We start from the raw sequence: 20,413 nt of genomic DNA on the forward strand, positions 1-20,413 counted from the left end.
AGTATAGCAGAACCTTTTTTTCAGGAACTTGAAACGTGCCAAGTGTTTCAAGAACAGAACAACTACAGAATTGGCCACAGGACTAAATTTTTCTTCTTGAAAGTCAGCTCTACCCAAACATCTCATTGGCCATGGCCTCTGCCACAGTGAGTTAGTAGAAAGGAAGATAAACGAGATTCTGCCTGCCCTTCATTCAAAGGTTTGAGTGCAAACCGTGTTCTGAACACTCGGCTTCTTGAAAAGCTACTGCCAGGCAGCTTCAAGGCCATTCAGTTCCTGATTATAAATGCCAGGGCAACCACTAGGCACTTCTTGGCATGGATGGGGTGGGCAAGCTCTCAAAGCAGTGTGAATTCTTCTCCACTAACTCATCTGAACCACTTGGTCCCCAGTGGTGACAGAGAACCCAGGGTTCAGATCCAGAGACTCTGGCCTTCTCACGGGGTTTAGACCAGGGTCCCCAACCTCCAGGATCTAACATCTGATGATCTGAGGTGGAGCTGATGTAATAACAATAGAAATAAAGTGCACAACAGGCATAATGTGCTTGAATCATCCCCAAACCATCCCCACCCCGCTCCTGGTCCGTGGAAAAAGTGTCTTCCATGAAACCAGTCTCTGATGCCAAAAACGTCTAGACCAGTGCTATACAACCAGGTAGACAACAGTTCTCCTTCCTAGCTTGTCTCTTAGGTCTGAAACCACAAGCAGCCATGCCCATACCCTCAGCATCTTCTGAAGCTGTTTTTCCCCCTTTTCAGTACTTACATAGTCTGTATTTCATTTGCCTGCTTGGGGAGATAGAAAAAAAGCAATCTCTTTTCAGGTTTGCTAATAAACATAACTCAGAAAGGACATGTTATAAAGTCTTCGCTACAAGTTTGATTTTATTAGTGTTTGGTCAGTGAGTCAGCCAAGAGTATAGAGTAAAATCCAGAGAACAAGGACTGGAAAACTAGTAGAAAACAAATTGAGAGGTGCCATCCTAGCCCAACAATAAAATGGCCCCATATTTATTTCTCTATTCATAATTTATACACTACTGGTTTTAAACAAAGGATCTGAGGAAGCTAGATAACGTAAATGAAACTGTCTCTCTAGAGGTAAGGAGCCTCACTGACTTCTGGCTTTATAACTATTTTTCAATTACAACACAACTATTAAGAGTTTAAGTTCCCACTGGAGTGGTACACAACATTTCATTACTGCTAGAAACCATAGGAATGTTCCAGTGAAGCAGACATCATCATTTAGAGAGGTGGCGTTTAGCCAAAACCCTAGGCTAACATCCAGATGCCTGCAGATCAGCTAAAATCCTTTTAAAGGGCTTAGGTTCTCCAGATACCAGTTTGAAGTCTTTTCTGGGAAATGGGAATTTGTGCTGGAGAGTAGTTAACTACTTCAAAAAACATCCATCAAAATAGGTGAGCCTGTCTCTAACCGCGATGCTTTCCAAGTCCCCCCCCATCCCATACACCAGGCCTGTGACTGTCAGGCAGGTCCTGTGTTTTTAGGTGACAGCTCAGCAGCAACAGACACTCTTTAATTCATCCCACCCTATTCCTTAGGTCCCCCAGGGATGGGCAGCAAGTCCAATAAACAGGATTTCATCTTTTGTAGCTCCCGGATCTCATCATTCCAAGGGCCATAATGTACCAACAGGACCTTCTCTGCCTTCTGTATTGTGTTCAGAGCTTCGGGTATTGCACACCTGAATCAAAAGGAGGTAAAGAGGAGTGAACCCATGTATTCAATCAGGCAAACATTAGTGGAGGGCCTACTCACATCCTGTGAAGAATGCAGAGTAGATAACTTTTGTTTTCAAGAACCTCTAGTCTAGAAGGGCAGATAAGACTCACAAACACACTGAAAGGTAGAGTCTGAAATGAAAGTTACAAAAAAAAGTACAAAGATTCCAAGATAGAGACAGGCAGGTCTCAAAGTGCTCATCCGGCATTTTTGTTGTTGTTCAGTTGCTAAGTCAAGTCTGAGTCTTTGTGACCACATGGTCCTGTATTTACTCAAGGTTTACTCAGGAGTCTTTGCCTCAAGAGTCACCAGGTCCGTCTGTGACCTGATTCTGCAGCTCTTTTCCCTCTCTCTGACAGAATGGGCTGCCTCTAAGTCTCGGATATCAGGCCCACCCACCACACAGTCCCAGGACTGAGTTTCAAATATTTCACCACACCAATGGCAGCTTTATCAAGGCTGGATGTATTCCATCTAGAAATACTGACAGTAGGGCCTCCTAATGATCCCAGTTACAAAAGTGGATGAGGCCATCAACTCACCAACCCTACTGTTCTTACAACTTTTACAGTTGGGTTTCTCAACCTTGACATTTGGGGGCCGGGTAATTCTTAGCTGGGGGGTCGTGGTGATGCCATCTCGTGCACTGTTGGATGTTTAACAGTATCTCTGGCCTCCACCCCGAGTCCTAACAATTAAAAACGTCTTCAGACATTGCCAGACGTCCCCTGGGGAGCAAGAAGACTCACACTTGATTACAACTTCTTCAAAAAGAATAGGACCAGGAAGAAGGAAGAGGGCCTGGGGCTGAGGGTGCTGAGAATGAGTGCCGAGGGAGGAGGGGACCGAGAAGAATGGCTAAGAACTGCTATGACGGTGGGCATGGGGTGGGGGAACACTGAGGCAACTTCTCCCTGGGAAACTCCCGTCAGAGCTAAGAGCTTCCCCATTATCTCCCAGGAGGGAATTCTTAAGTGACAAATGTGTCAGCAGGACAGAAGGAAGGGATCACTCCTAAAGGGGAAATAAAGACGTTTCACTTTATTTTCATTCTGGGGCCTCGTGACCTAATTTCCTAGAGAAACTGTTCAGCCCTCATCAGAGCCTCATCTCTCTTCTACAGAGCAGTGGGGCGCTGTGGGAGCAAAAAGGAACACGCAGAAGAGCCTCGTATAAAATCAGTATGTGGCCCAGCAAAGTGCTAGCAAACAAGACTTACCCATTGAAGAAGACCTGGGCCAGTTTGAAGAGCTCATGGCCCATCTCCACACTGGATGGCCCGTGGTGGACTTCCACCACTCGGAGACTCTCCTGAAGGTGGGTCGCTGACTTCTCCCAGTCCCCTGCAAAGACAGGAAGATCTGGATCCAGACGAGAACCACAGTCAGCTGTGGATGAACTTGTTCTGGGAAAGGAAAGCTGAATGGAAGGGAGAGTAGCCCCAGATGAAAGACTGAGAGACCCAACCAGACAAGGCCAAGGTCATGACCGCACACACAAGGCAGGCTCATTCCTCGGAGCGGAAGATGCAGACACAGGCCATACCTAAGGCAGCATAGGCCTGGGCCAAGGTGTCCTCGATTTCTCCCACCACGCTGTGGTCTGCAGACAGGAAGCTCTCGGCATCACTCTGACACTCCAGCAACAGCTGAATGGCGAGCTCTATCAATTCAAAGGAAAGTGGACTCATTACAGATACAAATCCAGTCTTAGAAATGAGATTCCAGCCCTTAAATCCTCTATGGCTGGGCCTGAATGTGGAAATCCCACTTTGTCTCCCTGGGTTGTGATCAACCCGCAATGCTGGGTCCAATAAAGCTGTTCCCTTATGCTTTCTCTTTCAACAGCACAGGTGCTGGGTGAGGCCTCCCCACACATGCTCTAGGTTTCCAACTTCAATTTGAAGTGGGATATCTACATTCCATGCATGGTCGTTACTTCTCTTGACTCAGAAGTCTAAGCAAAAAGGTCAACTTTCATAAAAAGTAGTGTAAATAAATTCACATGACGTCAAGCCCCAAGGCAGAGCTTTCCAGGGTAACGAGGGGTTTTGTAACTCCCTTTCTGGAAAAAGCAGGACACTTAAACCCACTGGGCACACGCCCCACTGCTCTGTAGAAGAGAGATAGGCCCTGATGAGTGCAGAACAGTTTCTCTAGGAAATTAGGTCACAAGGCTCCAGAACTTAAATAAGTGACACTGTGCTTCTGGATATGCACAAAAGATTATGGATGTCAGAGATAACCCATTAGTCTTTAACTAACTCTCTGATGCCTAAGAGAACAACAGCTTATATCAGTTGGCCCTTTTTCAAGGACATCATGCAAGCTGAGCTGGTAAGGGTTTGGTCTCACTGGCCTACATAGCCATCTTGTGGCTGGCTGGGGGATAATTAAATTCAACGCTTCAATCTTCACTGAGTATCCTTGAGATCAAGGTGAACTCAGACTGAATAAAAGGGAAGGGGCTGGAGGACCAAAGCAGGGAGCCAGTCTCACCTAGTCTGCCGTTTCTGAGACGCTTCTGGGCCACCCCCACCTGCCGTTGAAGGTCCTGAAGCCGGGAGACCAGGAGGCCTCTGCCAAGTGATTCCGTACAAGCTGGGCCACCACAGCTCAGAACATCATCTCCCTGTGGAAGTCAGTGTTCTCTTTATTGACCAGACTCAGCTAGCAATACTGCACATGCTTACCCTACAGCCTCACTCCAGAACTTCTGACCCTGTGGGGGAAGGAGACTCCTGCCATAACATACAACGACCAAGGGGGACTGGATCTGGATTTGGTTTGATGGCAGCAACTGTATTGGAAGCAGGAGCCGAGTCTTACTTGAGATTTAGCTACTGCAACCAAATTAAAACTGGTACAGACCACAGTCTTTTCCCGCATTGGCGTTGTATTGTGTGTTAGTCGCTCAGTCGTGTCTGACTCTGCAACACCATGAACTGTAGCCCACCTGGCTTCTATAGTTCCTCTTACTTCTCTCTGGGGCTAGGACTCTGGATGACAGACGTATTTCCAGGGGTTATAAAAAAGCCACAAGGAAACCAACATGAAAAGGTTCTGGGTGAGGCCTCCCCACATTTGACACTGGGATTCTTATGACTTCAGCTTTCCAACACAACCAGCTCCATGTTCTACCTACAGGTCCCTTAAGACATTTGGTGTTTTTCAGATGCCAGAATCCGTGACTCCATTTGGCAAGAGCACCCTGACTTCTCCTGAGGGTCCTTCCTCCCCATTCCCCGCCCTTCCTCAGTCAGTGCCTGGGAGCTGAGCGGGGAGCAGGCAGCTCTGATATGGCCCATCCCTCTGGCCCAAATGGCTGGAGGGAAACTCTGTGCCTCTGATTTTCCTCCAGCCACAGGTTGATGAAATGCAGTATGATTTTTGCCCAGATCTCTGTTAGAGTCTATGTTTTTATCCTTCGGGACTGGGAGGGCCTGAGGCTGGGGCTAAAGGCAGCCATCTGGCCACTGCAAGGAGGAAGTCTCTCTGAGACTGGGCTAAATAACAGAGAAAATGAAGCTGAGGGGGCAGAAAGAAACACTGGGTCTTGGTGACACTTCTGAGCTCCTGGACTACAGTGTATTTGAAGCACCCTTAACCTGGGACTTCCTTGTGATTTACTGGAGCAACCCTGACTCAGTTTAGGTGGGATTTTCTGCTCTTTGCAGGAGAAAGGGCATGAATCCCAGCCCTTCCCTGTGGTTCCTGTAGGGGGTGATCAAGGTGTGGGGAAGAGAGAGTATGGCTTTCAGCATCTCCAAGTCCCAACAGCATCCTGCTAAAGATTTCAGGCCTTTCAGCTGGATAACTGATGTCCCAGAAAAGCCACGAGAAGAGAAGAAAAGGGAGAAAGAGATTCACCTGCAGGAGTGCTCTGCAACGGTGACAACGAAAGGCTTCCCGACCAGGCCCTGCCGAGGGTCTCTGCCTCTCACGATCACAAGGTGGACAGTTGCAGTCAAAGAAATACTGAGACCTCAGCTTCTGGCGCCTCTCAGCAACGCCCATCCTGCTCTCGTGTGGTCCTGCAGAAAGACCATGCTTGGCCAATACTGAAACCGAGGGAGCACCAAACACTGCTTAAAAGATTGCAGGGGACTTCCCTGGCAATCCAGCGGTTAAGACTCTGAACTGCCACTGCAAGGGACAGCGGGTTGCCTCCCTGGTCAGGGAACTAAGATCCTGCACATCACAGTAAAAAAAAAAAAAAAGACTTCAGCTTAGTGGAGGGTCTGTCACATCATGTGACAAATACCTTTTACTCAAACATGGGTGTAACTATAGAAACAGGCTTCAAAGTCATGGGGACAGGAAGAAAAAGAAGCCAAGAAGTTGTTCCCAGTCCATTTTCAGAATAGGATGCTTACAGGGATCAAGCAGTGAGATACACAGTAGTGTAGACACAACAGGGCCTAGTGAGGAGCTCTGTACCGCCTCCACCAGCAAACAGACCCTCCCTGGGCAGGTGAAAGGCACCTGCTTTGTGGCTTGCCCACGCGAGCTCACCCCATCCCCTTCTGCTGGAGAAGGGTGGGCAGTGGGGAGGACGGACGGCTCACCGTAGCAGTGGAAGATCTCCTGCCCTCTTCTAATCAGCTGCGATGCCCGAACGGTGGCGATGGTGCCAAAGAAGGACACGCTGGTGTTGGGGCTGCAGGAATGGTTCAGGAGGCTGACGACAGGGAAGAGGGCTGTGGCAAGGCGCACCTGCTGGGTGTCGGTAATGAGGTTCTCTTTAGATCCTGAAAGAGCAAGAGGAAAAGGGGGAAAAATGTGTCAGGACATTCATCCTGGCCTCGCCCTCCATTCCTCAGATGATGAGCTGGGCAATCAGGCCTGAAGCCCGGCTGAGTCAGAGCTCCACAAGCCGGATCTGATATAAATCAGACGGAGCGTGACTCAGAGCTAACTCTGGTCCCCAGGAAGCAAAGCAAATGAGCACATGAAAAGTCCACCAGAATCCTGGAACCTAACCACTGTGTCTCAATTCCCCCAAAATAATCCAAAGATTAGAATTTGTAGAAAATAATAAAAAAGGGATTATCAGTAGGGAGCCTTCTAGACAAGACAGTTGCATAATGTTCATGATGACATGGAAATCAGAGCACCTGCTGAAGTTACTTCCTAAAGACTTAGAGTCCAAGTGCTTTTGTTTAACTGGTCTTTGGGGGGTTAATAGAACAGGTAACCTAATCGCTATCCTAAACAGGCCTATCATCTTTTTTTTTTTAATCTATTTTTTAAAAAATCAGTATTTCTTATGCTCACCCCTTTATTCTGCTCTTTGTCCCAATCTGATGGGATATCAGTCAGTGGTAATACTCACTGAAAAAAAATCTCTGGATCACTTTTTTTTTTTTTTGGCTACACCTTGCAGCATGTGGAACTTCCCTGAGCAGGGATCAAGCCTGTGCCCCCTGCACTGGAAGTGTGGAGTCTTAACCACTGGACCACCAGGGAAGTCCTGGGCTATGTCTATTCCAGTTCCATATCCCAAACAATCTCTTCTTTGAAACACAATCAACAATTTAACAACAACAACAAAAAAATTTAACCACGTGACTGAAAATTAGGAAGGAAGGGGGGGGGCGGGGGGGAGGAAGCCGTGAGGCTATTTCTGCACCAAGGCTCAAGCACTTACATTCATATGTGAATTCTTCTATTCTCCTGCGGGCCCACTTGCTCTTATTTTAGCCCCGTAACTCTAACTGGCATGCCTATTCAGCTTCTCAGCCCACAACAGTCCAGAAACAGACAACTAATAAGATGCAGGATTTCTGACAATGGCAAAGGAGACGGTGACAGACTGGGAGGAGGCAGAACTCATACGAGAATAACAGCCTTGGGGCAAACAGAAGTACTAGCACTACTGAGTTTTACAATTGTACATCTGACCTAAGCAGAGGTTCTCAGACTCACACCATACTTGCTCGGACTTTTGTGACGACCATACAAATCTTAGGAGAATGCATGGCACACACAACCTTGAGTGTACAGAAAGGCTTAAGCTGTGTTCCGCAACCTTGGTGTAAGCACGAGCAGATCGTATTTCCAACAAAGCTGGTTGAAATGTGAAAGATACTGGAACTTGAAAGGGAAATTTCACTTTTCTGGAAAACTGATAAACCATCACTTTAATTCTGATATCACCGTACAAGCCAGGAGTCTCAATCTACCAATCACCAAATAATGTGGTGTAGGCACATATGTAATAAATAAAGAAAATATAAACCATCAAGTGAAAATGTTCTAGAAAGGAAAACATTAGCTATAGGAATAATACTGTCTCTCTGCAGACAATTCCATTACCTGCTGCTGTGGAGAGCCAGGATTAGAACAAGTAAATAAAATTCACAGGGAATCCAAATGACTCAATTTTAGTCAACAGTTCTACACTGTATTGAAATCTTTCATTAGTGTGTCTACTAAATGCATAACTGATTTTAGTATCCTTTCCCCTACCCTTGTCCAGGGCCTACCTTCTGGTAAATGTGCTAATGAGCAGTGGAAATGCTAAAAGGTAAGGAGGCCGCAGGAAGGAGCAGCACAGGGCACAAACAGTTTGTAGTCTGAATAATCAGCCTCTGCATAATTAAAAGTTGACTTGCATTGCCAACTACTGATAACTGGCAATCTATATTAGAACAGCTGCTAAAATTTTCCCAGAAAAAAATTATCACAATGCTGTGAGTAATGCCAGCTTCGTGAATTATTTATGGATTATCCTCTAACAGAAGTAGGCCTAGGAACTGAGTGGGGTGAGTATTTTATGTCAGAGTTGAATCTCTCTCTAATTATCTCGACAAAATTAAGTATTGATTTTAAAAGTTATTCAATATTTTGCATTAGTCATCTATTAGCAGAGATCAGAGAAAGTGAGAATGTGTAGGTACCTTAAGCAAATCTGTGACCTTTTGTGCACAGAACAAACAAAAAAACAAAAAAAGAGGGACTGATTTTTCATTTTATGGAAAGGGCACCTCACTAATATTCTTAGTACATTTAAAATGAGATTCAAGTAAAAAAAAACATTCATTTATAATACTTTCTGAATATACCTCTCTTGGCAGATATTTTATGAAACAAGAAGTTTCTGTGTAAAGCAAGTCATCAAGGACCCCCATGCAAGGTAGGTTCCCAGTGGTCGACGAGCAAAAGGGTAGTGAACTGACCTGAACCCCTGCAGAACTTCATTAATTCCCTTTATGACCTGAACCCAGACACACCACGAATATGCCAGTTGCACCCAGACAGATCCGCACATACCAAGGTCTGGAGTTTCACTGGTGGCCAGTTCTATTCCTTCAAATAAGTGCCAAAGAGAGGTTCCTGAGGAACTATGATTAAATAGGATTTATGCAAAGATAATAACATACGTTTTTATAGGTTTTTGTCAAAATCTATCCAAGTTAACACTTTAATCCTTCTTCTGAGCTACTAATGAAACAGCTGCTAATGAAATTCAATGAGAACACTAAACTGGGAGGTGTTGGAACCCCAAAGAAATAATAAAAAGGGATGAAATAAGATTAGAAATATTAGCAGACGGAGTCAAAATTAGACTGACTTCAAAAATGAAAGTGAACATTGCTGGTGGGCGTGTTAACTGGTACAGCTTTCCTGGAGGGCAATTTTGCAGCATGTATCAAGTGCCTTAAAAAGTGCTCTCATCACGTGAACTCTTTTTTAAAGAAGCTAAATTACAAAAGATATACATGGGAGTCAGAAAAAATTTACAATCTGAAAATCACAGAGAAAGTAACAGTCATTTATAATCCTCTCAAGTCAGCTATAAGGTTTTGGTGCATTATTTTTCTTTCTAGCCCTAAATATGGAATTTTAAACATAACTAGCAACATGGTACACAGAGTGATTTGTAAGTTACTTCTCTTCACTTAGTATGTCATGGCCATCTTTTTATACTCTAACCTGAAATGTATACTATATTTAAAACAACAACAACAAAGCAACTCTGCCAATCTGATAGGGGAAAAAAAGGGTATCTTGCTTAAATTACTAGAGAGAGGTTAGAAATGATCATCTTTATTACTACTTTGATAAAGTGTTTGCTTATGTATATATAAGATTTAATTTATATACCATAAAATTCACCTATTTTAAGTGTAATTCAACAATTTTAAGGAAATTAAGTTGTGCAACCATTACCACAATCCAGTTTTAGAACATTTTCATCACTAAGTATATTTTTTAAAGTTCATTTTAAGAGTTGCACAGTTGCTGGAAATGTTCTCTCATTTTGTCACTCACATTTTCATTTTTCTTTATGGGTTTTGGGGGGTGGGGAGTGTTAAACCAACAACTATTTCATTTCTTACAATGCTGTGTGCCAACAACTTTGCTTGAGTTCAGCTGAATATTTTTTCTGCTAGTCTTGCCTGAGATTACCTTTAGGATTACAACCATGTGCATGTGGTCGTTTGAGAGGCTAGCCCAGGCTTGTTCAGAGGCCACACCATCATTTTAAGAATTAACAATCGCAGCTGCAAGGTCTCTTAAGGCTGAGACTCATTAAGTCACATAACATCACTTCTACTGCATTCCACTGGTGAAACTGAGGTTCAGCAGGGGGATACAGGCTCCACCTCTTGATGGAGGTGAAAGTAATGTCAAGTTCAAATGGAGTTAAATATATAGGGATGGGACCACAGAAATTGTGGTCATTTTTGCAAACAGCCTCCCCGGAGGCCTGGAGATTCACCTAGTCCTCTCATTATCCATATTAGAGTACTGACCCACACAGAGGTTGAGTAACCTGCCCAAGTTCATACTGAGAGTTAGTGGTTAGAGTGACAGAACAGGAACTCGCTGTTCCCCATCCAATGTTTTCATTCCTTCAAGGACCTCTTTCACCTACGTTCTCTATCTTTTTTTCTGATTATAATGTTTTTGAAATTTGGTGTTTAAGTTAAATCTAGCTATCTTCTAATTACTGAAATTTGGTATTATATACTTTAGAAAGCTTCTCTGACCACCCTAAAATTATGTAAAAATTCACTTATCTTTCTCTAGATATTTTATGGTTTAATTTTTAAATATTTAATTTTTTAATGACTTGAAGAAAGAAAGAATCTAATACTTTTGGGGGGCTATCATATCAGTACCATATTGCTTTTAATTATTGTAGCTCAATGCTGATAGGAAATCTAGCAGTACTGAGTCCCTTCAGTACTTTTTACAACAAAAAGGCTATTCCTACCCACTTATTCAAGAAGAAATTTAGGACACTGTCAAAGTTTAAGAAAAATCCAATCGTGATTTTGTTGGAAATGGCATTACACTGATTAGGTCAATGCAGGGAAATGAGCATTTCTACAGTTTTCAGTCTTTCCTTCTCAGGACATGGCATGTGTCTGCATTTATCCAAGCCTTCTTTTATATCTTTACAAATTAAAATATCCTTGCATTTCTGAAAGAGATTCTACTTGGTTATATATGAATGTTCCTTTAATAAACTGCTGGATGTGACACAGCAGTGATTTTTTTTTTTTCAGGGTTTCTGCATCTATATTCACAAGTGAGACTGGTCTATAGTTTTTATTCTGGGCTTTGTAAAATGAGTGGGAAAAGGTACTAGGTTGTACCCATGTCCTGGAACAGTTTATAAGGTATAAAAATGATATAAAAATATCATTATATTTTCAATTATTTTTATAATGTTTACATTGTATAAAAAAGATATAAAACTATCTTTCTGTTCCTTGAAAGATCCTTTTTAAAAGTATCTTTACTTTTAAAGTACTTTAAAAGTTAAATATGTTCCTTAAAAGTTTTAAAGAACTCACATAGAAAAGAGTGGGTCTGGCTTGTTTTTATGGAAATATTTTGATAACTTTTTCAATTTCTTCCATAATCATTGGACTTTTGAAGCATTCTCCTCCCTCTGGAAAAATTTAGGCAATTTCTATTTTTCTACAAAGTTGTCTACTTAGTATTTTCAAATTCAAAAATAAATTTATATTCTTGGCTACACCCCTTCATTGTTTCCAATTTTGGGGCGTCTTCCCCTGGATTTCTCAATTAGATTTGCCAAACTTCTGTCTCTATCAGGAACCTATAAACTGTATAGCCTTGTGCCAAATCCTGCCTGCTGCCTCTTCTTTGTACATATGTGGCCTAGATTGGCTTTTACATTTTAAAAAATCATTTATTTATTTTTATCTTTGGCTGCCCTGGGTCTTCGTTGCTGTGCATGGGGCTTTCTCCAATTGCGGGGAGAGCAGGGCCCACTGTAGCTGCAGTGAGAGAGTTTCTCATTGCGGGCACTTTTGCTGCGGTATGTGGGCTCCAGGGTGAGGGCTTCAGTAGTTGTGGCCCACGGGCTTAGCTGCTCCTCAGCATGTGGAATCTTCCAGGACCAGAGATTGAACGCACGTCCCCTTCACTGGCAGGTGGATTCTTAACCACTGGACCACCAGGGGAGTTTGGTGTTTACATTTTTAAGTGGTTCAAAAGAAAATTTGCATGAAATGAAAAACTGTAAGGATTTCAAATTTCAGGGTCCATAATAAATTTTTATTGGAGCCCAGCCAGGCACATTCATTTGTATACTATTTATCACTGCTTTCATGCTACAGGTGCAGTTGAGTGGCTGCAAAAGAGACCATATGGTCTGCAAAGCCCCAGATATTTACTATCTGGCCCTTTTCAGAAAAAGTTGGCTAAACCTTGGTCGATAGGACACAAGTTTTGATGACTATATTTCTGAATTCCCTATTTTATTATGTTATCTTGGTTTCCATATCCTTATTTTGAATATATTTGATCCAAGTGGCATATTAAAGTTTCTTTTAACTATGGAGTTTTTGCCAGTTTCTAATTGTATAGTCACTTTTGTTTTACAGACACAATCTCAATGTTCCTGAGAGCTAAGCTTGATGATATATTTCAGAAAAGTATCCTTTACAAAAATAAAATACCTCTTTGTTTTACTAGATATCTCATCTTGGGTTCTACTGTTTTATATTAATACCCTGATTTGCTTGTGATTTCTGACATGTCCTGCCCAAACACTTCGTGTTGTTTCAAGTGTCACCTGGAGAAGGGAATGGCAACCCACTCCAGTATTCTTGCCTGGAAAATCCCATGGACAGAGAAGCCTGGCAGGCTATAGTCCATGGGGTCGCAAAGAGTCGGACACAACTGAGCAACTAATACTTTTTGTAAACAGAATATAGTTGGATTTTAATCTTTTTGACCTAACCTAAAAGATTCATTTAATAGAGTTTAGTCCATTTAAATTTACTGTTATAGACTCATTTTTATAATCTTCCTATCTTTTGCTTTGTGAACTATTTTTTTGAATGTTTTTCGTTTCCCTAGAATGAAGGGAAAGGTAAACAACCAATTTTAAATTTACTAGAATAATGTTACCACAGTGTGAAAACGTGTTTTTAATTTTAAAAATACAGAACTGTTCAAAGAAGGCTGTAATCACCTATATTTCCACTTTCAGAATTCATCACTGCTAATTAAGATTTTGGTATTTTTACTTCTAGTGTTGTTTTTTCTATGTATATACATTTCAAGCATAAGTAAGAACAAATCATGCATAAAACACTAGAACCTCATAGATGAAGACAGAGTTACCAATCCTTTTCCGATCACTGCAGGTGACCAGTATTATGGTACATATCTATTTTTCTAGTCCTTTTCAGCCACAGAAGATACAAGTCTTCCTGACTATACATATTCTTCCTACCAAAATTCATTCTTAACAACTTGTGAAAAATTTTACCCAAAACTTGCTGTGTAAATAAAAAATTGACTGCAATGCAATACCATGCACAGGGAACAAAAACATTTAGGCTACGATTCTCTGACCATAAGGGGGAGGCCAATGAAGGAGGGTGGATGGAAAACAGGTTCGTCCCTCTGGCTTTGCCATCCTGCCTCAAGGATTCAGCCTGAGTTAGTGGTCACCTCTATTGTTTTTCCCAGACAACAGTTTCCATAGTTTTGCAAGCTACTGACATTTATATCTTTTCTCATATGTTCTACTTAGTATTTTAGAGGCAAGACACAATAGAATCAAAAGGTGGTAGCTTTCTGCTGTATAATCTGGAAGCTCCATATACTATTTTTTATATTCAGAAAAACAAAACAAAATGAAAACAGTATTTTTTAAAATGCCAGTGAAAGCACTCAAGGGAAAACACGATTCTGGAGAAACACTCAACAGATATATTTTAGAAGGCAGCGATGGCTCAAAGCAGCAAAAGGCAGAGAAGAAAATGGAGACTTGCGTGCAATGTGATTCTGTTGCATCATGGGATGAGGCCAGTGCTATTTTGGGATGTTTCCTGTGCTTCAGGATGGGGAATTGAGTCCTGCCCCAAAATATGTCCAATGAAATACCTATACAGTGTGTAACTTGGCAGCTGAATTAAAATTAGAGATAAAAAATATAAACAAAACGTTGATAGAATTCTACATTACCTCATGTGAGACAAAAGAGCTAAGCATATATAGTTCAGTGAAGCCACATTTAATATCTGCCTATAAATCCTAGGTGTAGATATGACCTCATTCCTCCCCTCCAGAGAGCTAATTAGGAAATTGAGAAAAGTATCGTGAGCTGATTGAATTGAAACACACTGCTAAAATGGAGATCAAACAACAGAAATGTTGGAAACATCATTTCTTTGCTAATAATAGTATCTGTTGTCAGTACAATCGTATTAGAGGTGGCACTCAGGATGCTGGGCACAGGTACCCTCCCCATCTACCTTAACAGCCTTGTCTCCAGGGTCTAGTTCAGGAAAACAGGGCTAGGCTGGTCTGTGTCTAGCAATGGCCCTGAGACCAAAGGCAGCTCAAACACAGATATGGTAATCCATGTTTGATTAGAAATAGTCATACAGTCCACTGTAACAGTATTGCATGAAAAGCTATGCTGAGCCAGATTCCTCTCTTGGAAATTTAAAAACAGAAGAATGGAGGGGAAAATCTGTCAGGTGAAAAGAGAAGAGACAAGAATAGCTGTGTCACAGGAATAAGTTAAGATTCTGATACTTTAATTACAGACCCTGCTCTGTCTGCAGTCTTGTTTGTTGTGATTGTTTTGTCCAGATTGTTTGAGCTTTCCTTCACAATAAAAGATTAACAGTGCAGGATTTCCCTGGTGGTCCAGTGGTTAAGGATCTGCCTGCCAATGCAGGAGACATGGGTTTGATCTCTGATTGAAGAAGACTCCACATGCTGCAGGGCAATTAAGCCTGTGTACCACACCTACTGAGCCCTCGTGCCACAACTACTGGAGCCCATGCACCCCAGAGCCCATGCTCTGCAGCGAGAACCACTGTACTGAAAGGCCTCTGCACCACAACTAGAGGAGCCCCTGCTCACCGCAACTAGAGAAGGCCCGTGCACAGCAATGAAGACCCCGCACTGCTGCTGCTGCTGCTAAGTTGCCTCAGTCGTGTCCAACTCTGTGCGACCCCATAGACGACAGCCCACCAGGCTCCCCCGTCCCTGGGATTCTCCAGGCAAGAACACTGGAGTGGGTTGCCATTTCCTTCTCCAGTGCATGAAAGTGAAAGTGAAGTCGCTCAGTCACGTCTCTTAGCGACCCCATGGACTGCAGCCCACCAGGTTCCTCGGTCCATGGGATTTTCCAGGCAAGAGTACTGGAGTGGGTTGCCATTGCCTTCTCCAAGACCCAGCACAACCATAAATAAATAAAACTTAAAATAAAATTACAGGGTTAAAATTAAAACAAAATTTTAACAAAAACAAAGTTAAAACAAAAATTAACAGTGTAACTGTTGGGGGGGGGATAAAATTTTTAACTTTATTTTTACAAATAAGCACATCAGCTTCACAACTCTGTAAAATTAGGTGAGATTAAACTACCCATTTTACAGATGAGAAAGCTGAGGCAGAGTAGGATCAAAGTAATTTAAAGTCACAGAGCTTCTCGATGGCATAAGCATAAGACAGCTGTGTCTTCCCTTAAGCCACTGATTTGACTACTGCTCTCCTTTACAGTTCTTTCTCCCCTGTAAATGTTAGCTCTATCAAGAACAATATTGTAAGGCAGAATAAAGAGGTTTCCTCTTACCTGTTTGCTGGATGGTCGTTATTGCCTGAGCATTACACTGCAGCTGTAACATGTGTCTCAGCATGGCCACTCCCCAAACATTCAGCTCTGCACACAACACAGGAGTCTCTGCAGCTTTCAGCTTAGTTGGTTTCAGATCTGTTGTGAAGGCCTGCAAACCGGCTGCTTCGAGCTGCCTGCACAGTGCAGAAACACTTAGAGCACAGAGGAATTTGTGCTCAGGGCTATGGTTTTCAGTATGGGGTAAAAGGTGGAAGACGGCATTATAATTCCTTTCATATTTCCCATTAATATCACATCCAGGAATTGGGGTCTCAACTGCTTTATCCTTTTTTTCTCCCTCTCCTCTCAGGTCATACTTGAGTATCTGTGCTGGATCCCTGCTTTCAGGTAAGCAGATGCCCTGGTTACTCATCTCACCACAGAGTTTCTTTATGACTTTGTCAACATCCTCAAACCTAGCTAAGAGAGCCGACCTCAGGGCAACATGACAAAACACGCCCAGTGTAAGTAGCAGAGCCCCCAAAGAACACTCCACACTATGGTAGCGATCCCAGGCCTGCTGCATACACGCCTGGCTGCAATACTTGGCATAGCTGCAGCCATCACAGGGAACCGGGGCCAGAGTGCGCCTCAGACATCGGTGGCAGTGAAGGTCCCCATTGGTCACTTGGGTGTCCCACTTGCTCTCCAGGCCATGACGTCGCGGTGGCATTTCTCCTGGGTTAAGGACACTCACAAAAGCATCCTCTTTCACCAGAAGCTCTCCTGGGAGGATATCTTTTGTGGCAACCAGATAGCGGCCTTTTAAAGGGTCTATATGTAAGCTGACAGAGGACGAGGCACTGGGAATTTGTTCATTCTCTTCCCTTAGGTCCACACCCTCAAAGGTTTTGGTTAGAGCCTCTGGGAAGATTTCTGGGAGATTCTCCTTTTCTTGTACCTTCACTTTCACACGACAGAGGGTTCTCTGCAGAATCTGAAATTGGGAAGCTGAGAGGGTTGCCTTGGCAGCAAAGTTGCTTTCAAGATCACTGATGGTCTGGCTTGCCTCCTGTGGTCTCCCCAGGGTCACCAGACACTCTGCCTTACGCAACAGCAGCTTGGGTTGCAATCTTTCTGGATATCCATGCGTCTGTGCTCTGACGATGTCTTTAAGGCATGTCTAAAAACAGAAAGTAGATTCCCAAGTGACCATTCGTCCCTACTCTAAAGTATTCACTTGGAAGTCTTAACAAAAATCTATGAGTGAAGGATTATTAAAAATAGAGCAACTACAACCATGTGCTTATTTCTTTAAATCATATTATACTGTGATCTTTTAGTTTAGTGATTAGAAATACATGGTGAAGGTATTATGTTTAACTGTCATTAACCATTTTTGATTCTAAGGAAAAAAGTTTTACAGATAGAAGGGGCATATTATGGTGATTAAGAGGGCATCCCAGTACAGACTCTGCCTCTTGCTAGTTGTATGACCTTGTGCAAATGAATTAGCTTCTCAGCGTTTAAGTTTTCACATCGGAAAAAATGGGGATAATACCTCACAGGATAGAAGTAAAGATGAAAACAAGGTAATATACCTGAAGTGTAAAAAAGGTGCCTGGAAGACAGTATGTGCTTAATATACGGGAATCATTATTGTAAGAAGTAATAATATAGGGAAGATATAAAGGGCTAAATGATTTCACAAGGTCTTCCCATCGCTGTCTTCAGTAGCCCAGGCTTTTCTTGCTGGGGGACTGGAGCTAGATTCTTGCTCTTCTCTTTTGGACCAAAGGGCTTAAGTGTGAACTTGTGATTACTCACATAGTTCTTTCCCCACCCCCGCCACTTTTTTATTTTCGGTTGTGCTGGGTCTTTGTGGCTGGTCGAGTTTTCCTCTAGTCGTGGAGAACAGGCTACTCTCTAGTTGCGGTGTGCGGCCTCCTCATTGAGGTGCTTCTCTTGTGGGGCATGAGCTCTAGGGCTCAGGCTCAACAGTCGTGGAGCACGGACTTAGTTGCTGCTCTGCAGCATGTGGGATCTTCCCTGATCAGGGATCAATCCTGCATCTCCTGAGTTGGCAGGCAGATTCTTTACCACTGAGCCACCCGGAAGCCCTACAGGGATATTCTTAAACCCACTCATCTATTTATTTAAAAAAATAAATAACCCAAACAAATAAATAGTTTGCAAACACTTAGACCTAAAGCATTATTAGCAATGGCTGTGTATGTCACAACTGATCTTAACAGCTGAGCACTGCTGACCCACTGGATAGAGTCCACGGCCTTGGGGAACGTGCATGCCTCCTTCCTGCCAACCAACACCACCCTACATAATAACCTGTGACAAGTGAAGTGAACGACAAGAAAGAACAAGTTCAGGAGGATATCAATGTGCTTCCGATTCAACCAGTTGCACAGGGCCCAATTTTAGTGTTCTGAGATAGAAGCAAGGAGGAAGGTCTAGCCCCCCGGGGAACCCCCTGCAATCCTCTCCAACCACACCAGGCATTCTGATACTCACTTCATACTGACCCAGGTGGAAGAGGGCTGCGGAGCGATTGGCATAACACAGTGACATGTCCGTAGAGCTGGGCCCCGAATGCGACACTCCCTGAAGAGCAATGAACTGGTTAAAGGCATATACATGGAAACCAGCATCTTCAGAGGTTTTTTTTTTTTCCCCACATAACAGGGGCTCTGCTACAAAGACTATGCAATTGGGAAAGTTACTGGATCTCTTTGTGCTTCATCTGCTTCACTTTTAAGTACCTTAGAGCAGAGCTGAGAAGATTAGGTGAGGAAATAAACATGTGAAGCATTTTGAAGACAGCAGCTTCAGACACAGTGTCGGCCACAAGACAACACTCAAGGTAAACGAAAACTGAGGACTATAACCTGGCACATAACAAAGTGTGAGGGGAGCAAATAGAAATTCACACAAGAAGAAACACTAATGATATGTGGGAAACAATTCATAGATAGATAGTCAAATACATGAACATGAAAGCAGACAAAGGCTACTTTCTTCTACTACCAAATCGGCAAGGAATAATCATAAAGGTGGCATCTCCAATAACTGGAGAAAAGACTGGGATTATTCAATGAAAGTACTGGGACAAGTAGCCACTGAGGAAAAATAAAGTTGGTTCTCAACAGATGGTAAAACTTTCATTAGGATAAATTCCCAATGGATCAAAACCTTAATGTAAAAACTGAAACTGTAAGAGCACTAGAAGAAACTACATGAATGGTCCAAAGTGATGCTAGAGTGAGAAACACCTTTCTAATTATGACACAAAAACCCGAAGTCATAAAAGGTTAATAAATGTGGCCACATAAACATAAAAAATTTCTTTGGAGCAAAAACCAATAACAATATTAAAAGACAAACATTGAACTGGAAAAAAATATTTGCAACTCCTATTACAGGCAAAGGGCTCATTTCTTTATGAACAGGCCTACAGATCAATAAGATGACAAGCAATAATTTAGTAGGAAAATAAGCAAATGATAGGAACAATTCTCATGGGAAATACAAACGGCCCTTAAACAAATGAAAAATGCTCCACCTCATTCATAATCAGCAAAATGCAAATTAAAACTCTGCTGAGATGCTATTTTTTTACTTATCAGATCGGCAAAGAAAAGTAAAATTGATAGGATACTCTGCTGGCATAGAAATGAGATACACTTTTTCTACATTGCTAGTGGGAATGTAAACTAGTTGCACCATTACTGAGACAATTCAGCAATACATATATCTCTTAATATATACGTACTGAGGCTTTCCAGTTGGTTAGTGGTAAAGAATCCACCTGCTGATGCAGGGGACACAAGAGACACAGGTTTGACCTGTGGGTTGGGAAGATCCCCTGGAGCAGGAGATAGAAACCCACTCCAGTATTCTTGCCTGGAAAATTCCATGGGCAGAGGAGACTAGTGGGCTACAGTCCAAGGGGCCACAAAGGCTCAAACACGACTGAGCATATACACTATATTTATATATATATATCTGTATCTCCACTGACCCAGCAATTCCTCTCCTAGGGATTTATCCTACAGATATAATCTCTTATCCTACACATATATGCAAAATAACATACATGAAAGGCTTCTCATAACAGAACTGTTTGAAGTAACAAAACATAGGAAACAAATATTGATCTAGAAGACACTAACAAATTAATATTGCATCCATACAATGGAACAGAAGTGGAAAAAGTGCAGTGCTTAACAGTAGAATGTTATTTACACAAAAAGAGTGCATGTGTGCAGGGGTGGCAGATTATTTGTATTTATTTGTATTTGGTGAGGCACCTCTGAAAAAATACCTTTTAACAGCATCAGTGTTACTAGCTTCTGGGGGTGGAAATGAGGTGGCTGGGGAACAGAGGAAGCAGACGGCACTGTATATTCTTGCACCTTAAAAATTCTAACTATGTAAGCACATTTCCTATGCCAGAATAAATAGACAAAATAACGATAATAATACCATAATAATCAGTATTGCTTAGGATATAGAGAAATGAACATCCCATGCTCTGGTGGAAGGGGAGTAACTAGTTTTTTCCTGGAGAAGGATTTAG

The 20,413-nt window shown here is 42.5% G+C and overlaps 1 protein-coding gene across 5 annotated transcripts in view; it reads right to left on the reverse strand.

Moving 5' to 3' along the window:
- Positions 1–859: 859 nt before the first annotated feature.
- The window catches only part of SMYD4 (SET and MYND domain containing 4), a 40,332-nt gene continuing 20,778 nt past the window's right edge, over positions 860–20,413 (reverse strand). For 3 of the 5 annotated variants that reach the window (XM_020909802.2, XM_020909801.2, XM_070478839.1), the window contains 8 exons: positions 18,349–18,438; positions 15,838–17,002; positions 6,317–6,499; positions 5,619–5,809; positions 4,248–4,380; positions 3,295–3,411; positions 2,969–3,092; positions 860–1,711 (listed from right to left, as the gene is read on the reverse strand). In XM_020909802.2, coding sequence (XP_020765461.2) covers positions 1,558–1,711; positions 2,969–3,092; positions 3,295–3,411; positions 4,248–4,380; positions 5,619–5,809; positions 6,317–6,499; positions 15,838–17,002; positions 18,349–18,438 — 2,157 coding nt within the window. In that variant the 3' untranslated portion in view covers positions 860–1,557. The remainder of the gene's footprint in view (positions 1,712–2,968; positions 3,093–3,294; positions 3,412–4,247; positions 4,381–5,618; positions 5,810–6,316; positions 6,500–15,837; positions 17,003–18,348; positions 18,439–20,413) is intronic. The other 2 variants (XM_020909803.2, XM_070478840.1) reach the window with 2 other exon arrangements.

This window comes from Odocoileus virginianus, chromosome 17 (genome assembly GCF_023699985.2).
Source record: "Odocoileus virginianus isolate 20LAN1187 ecotype Illinois chromosome 17, Ovbor_1.2, whole genome shotgun sequence".
NCBI lineage: Eukaryota > Metazoa > Chordata > Mammalia > Artiodactyla > Cervidae > Odocoileus > Odocoileus virginianus.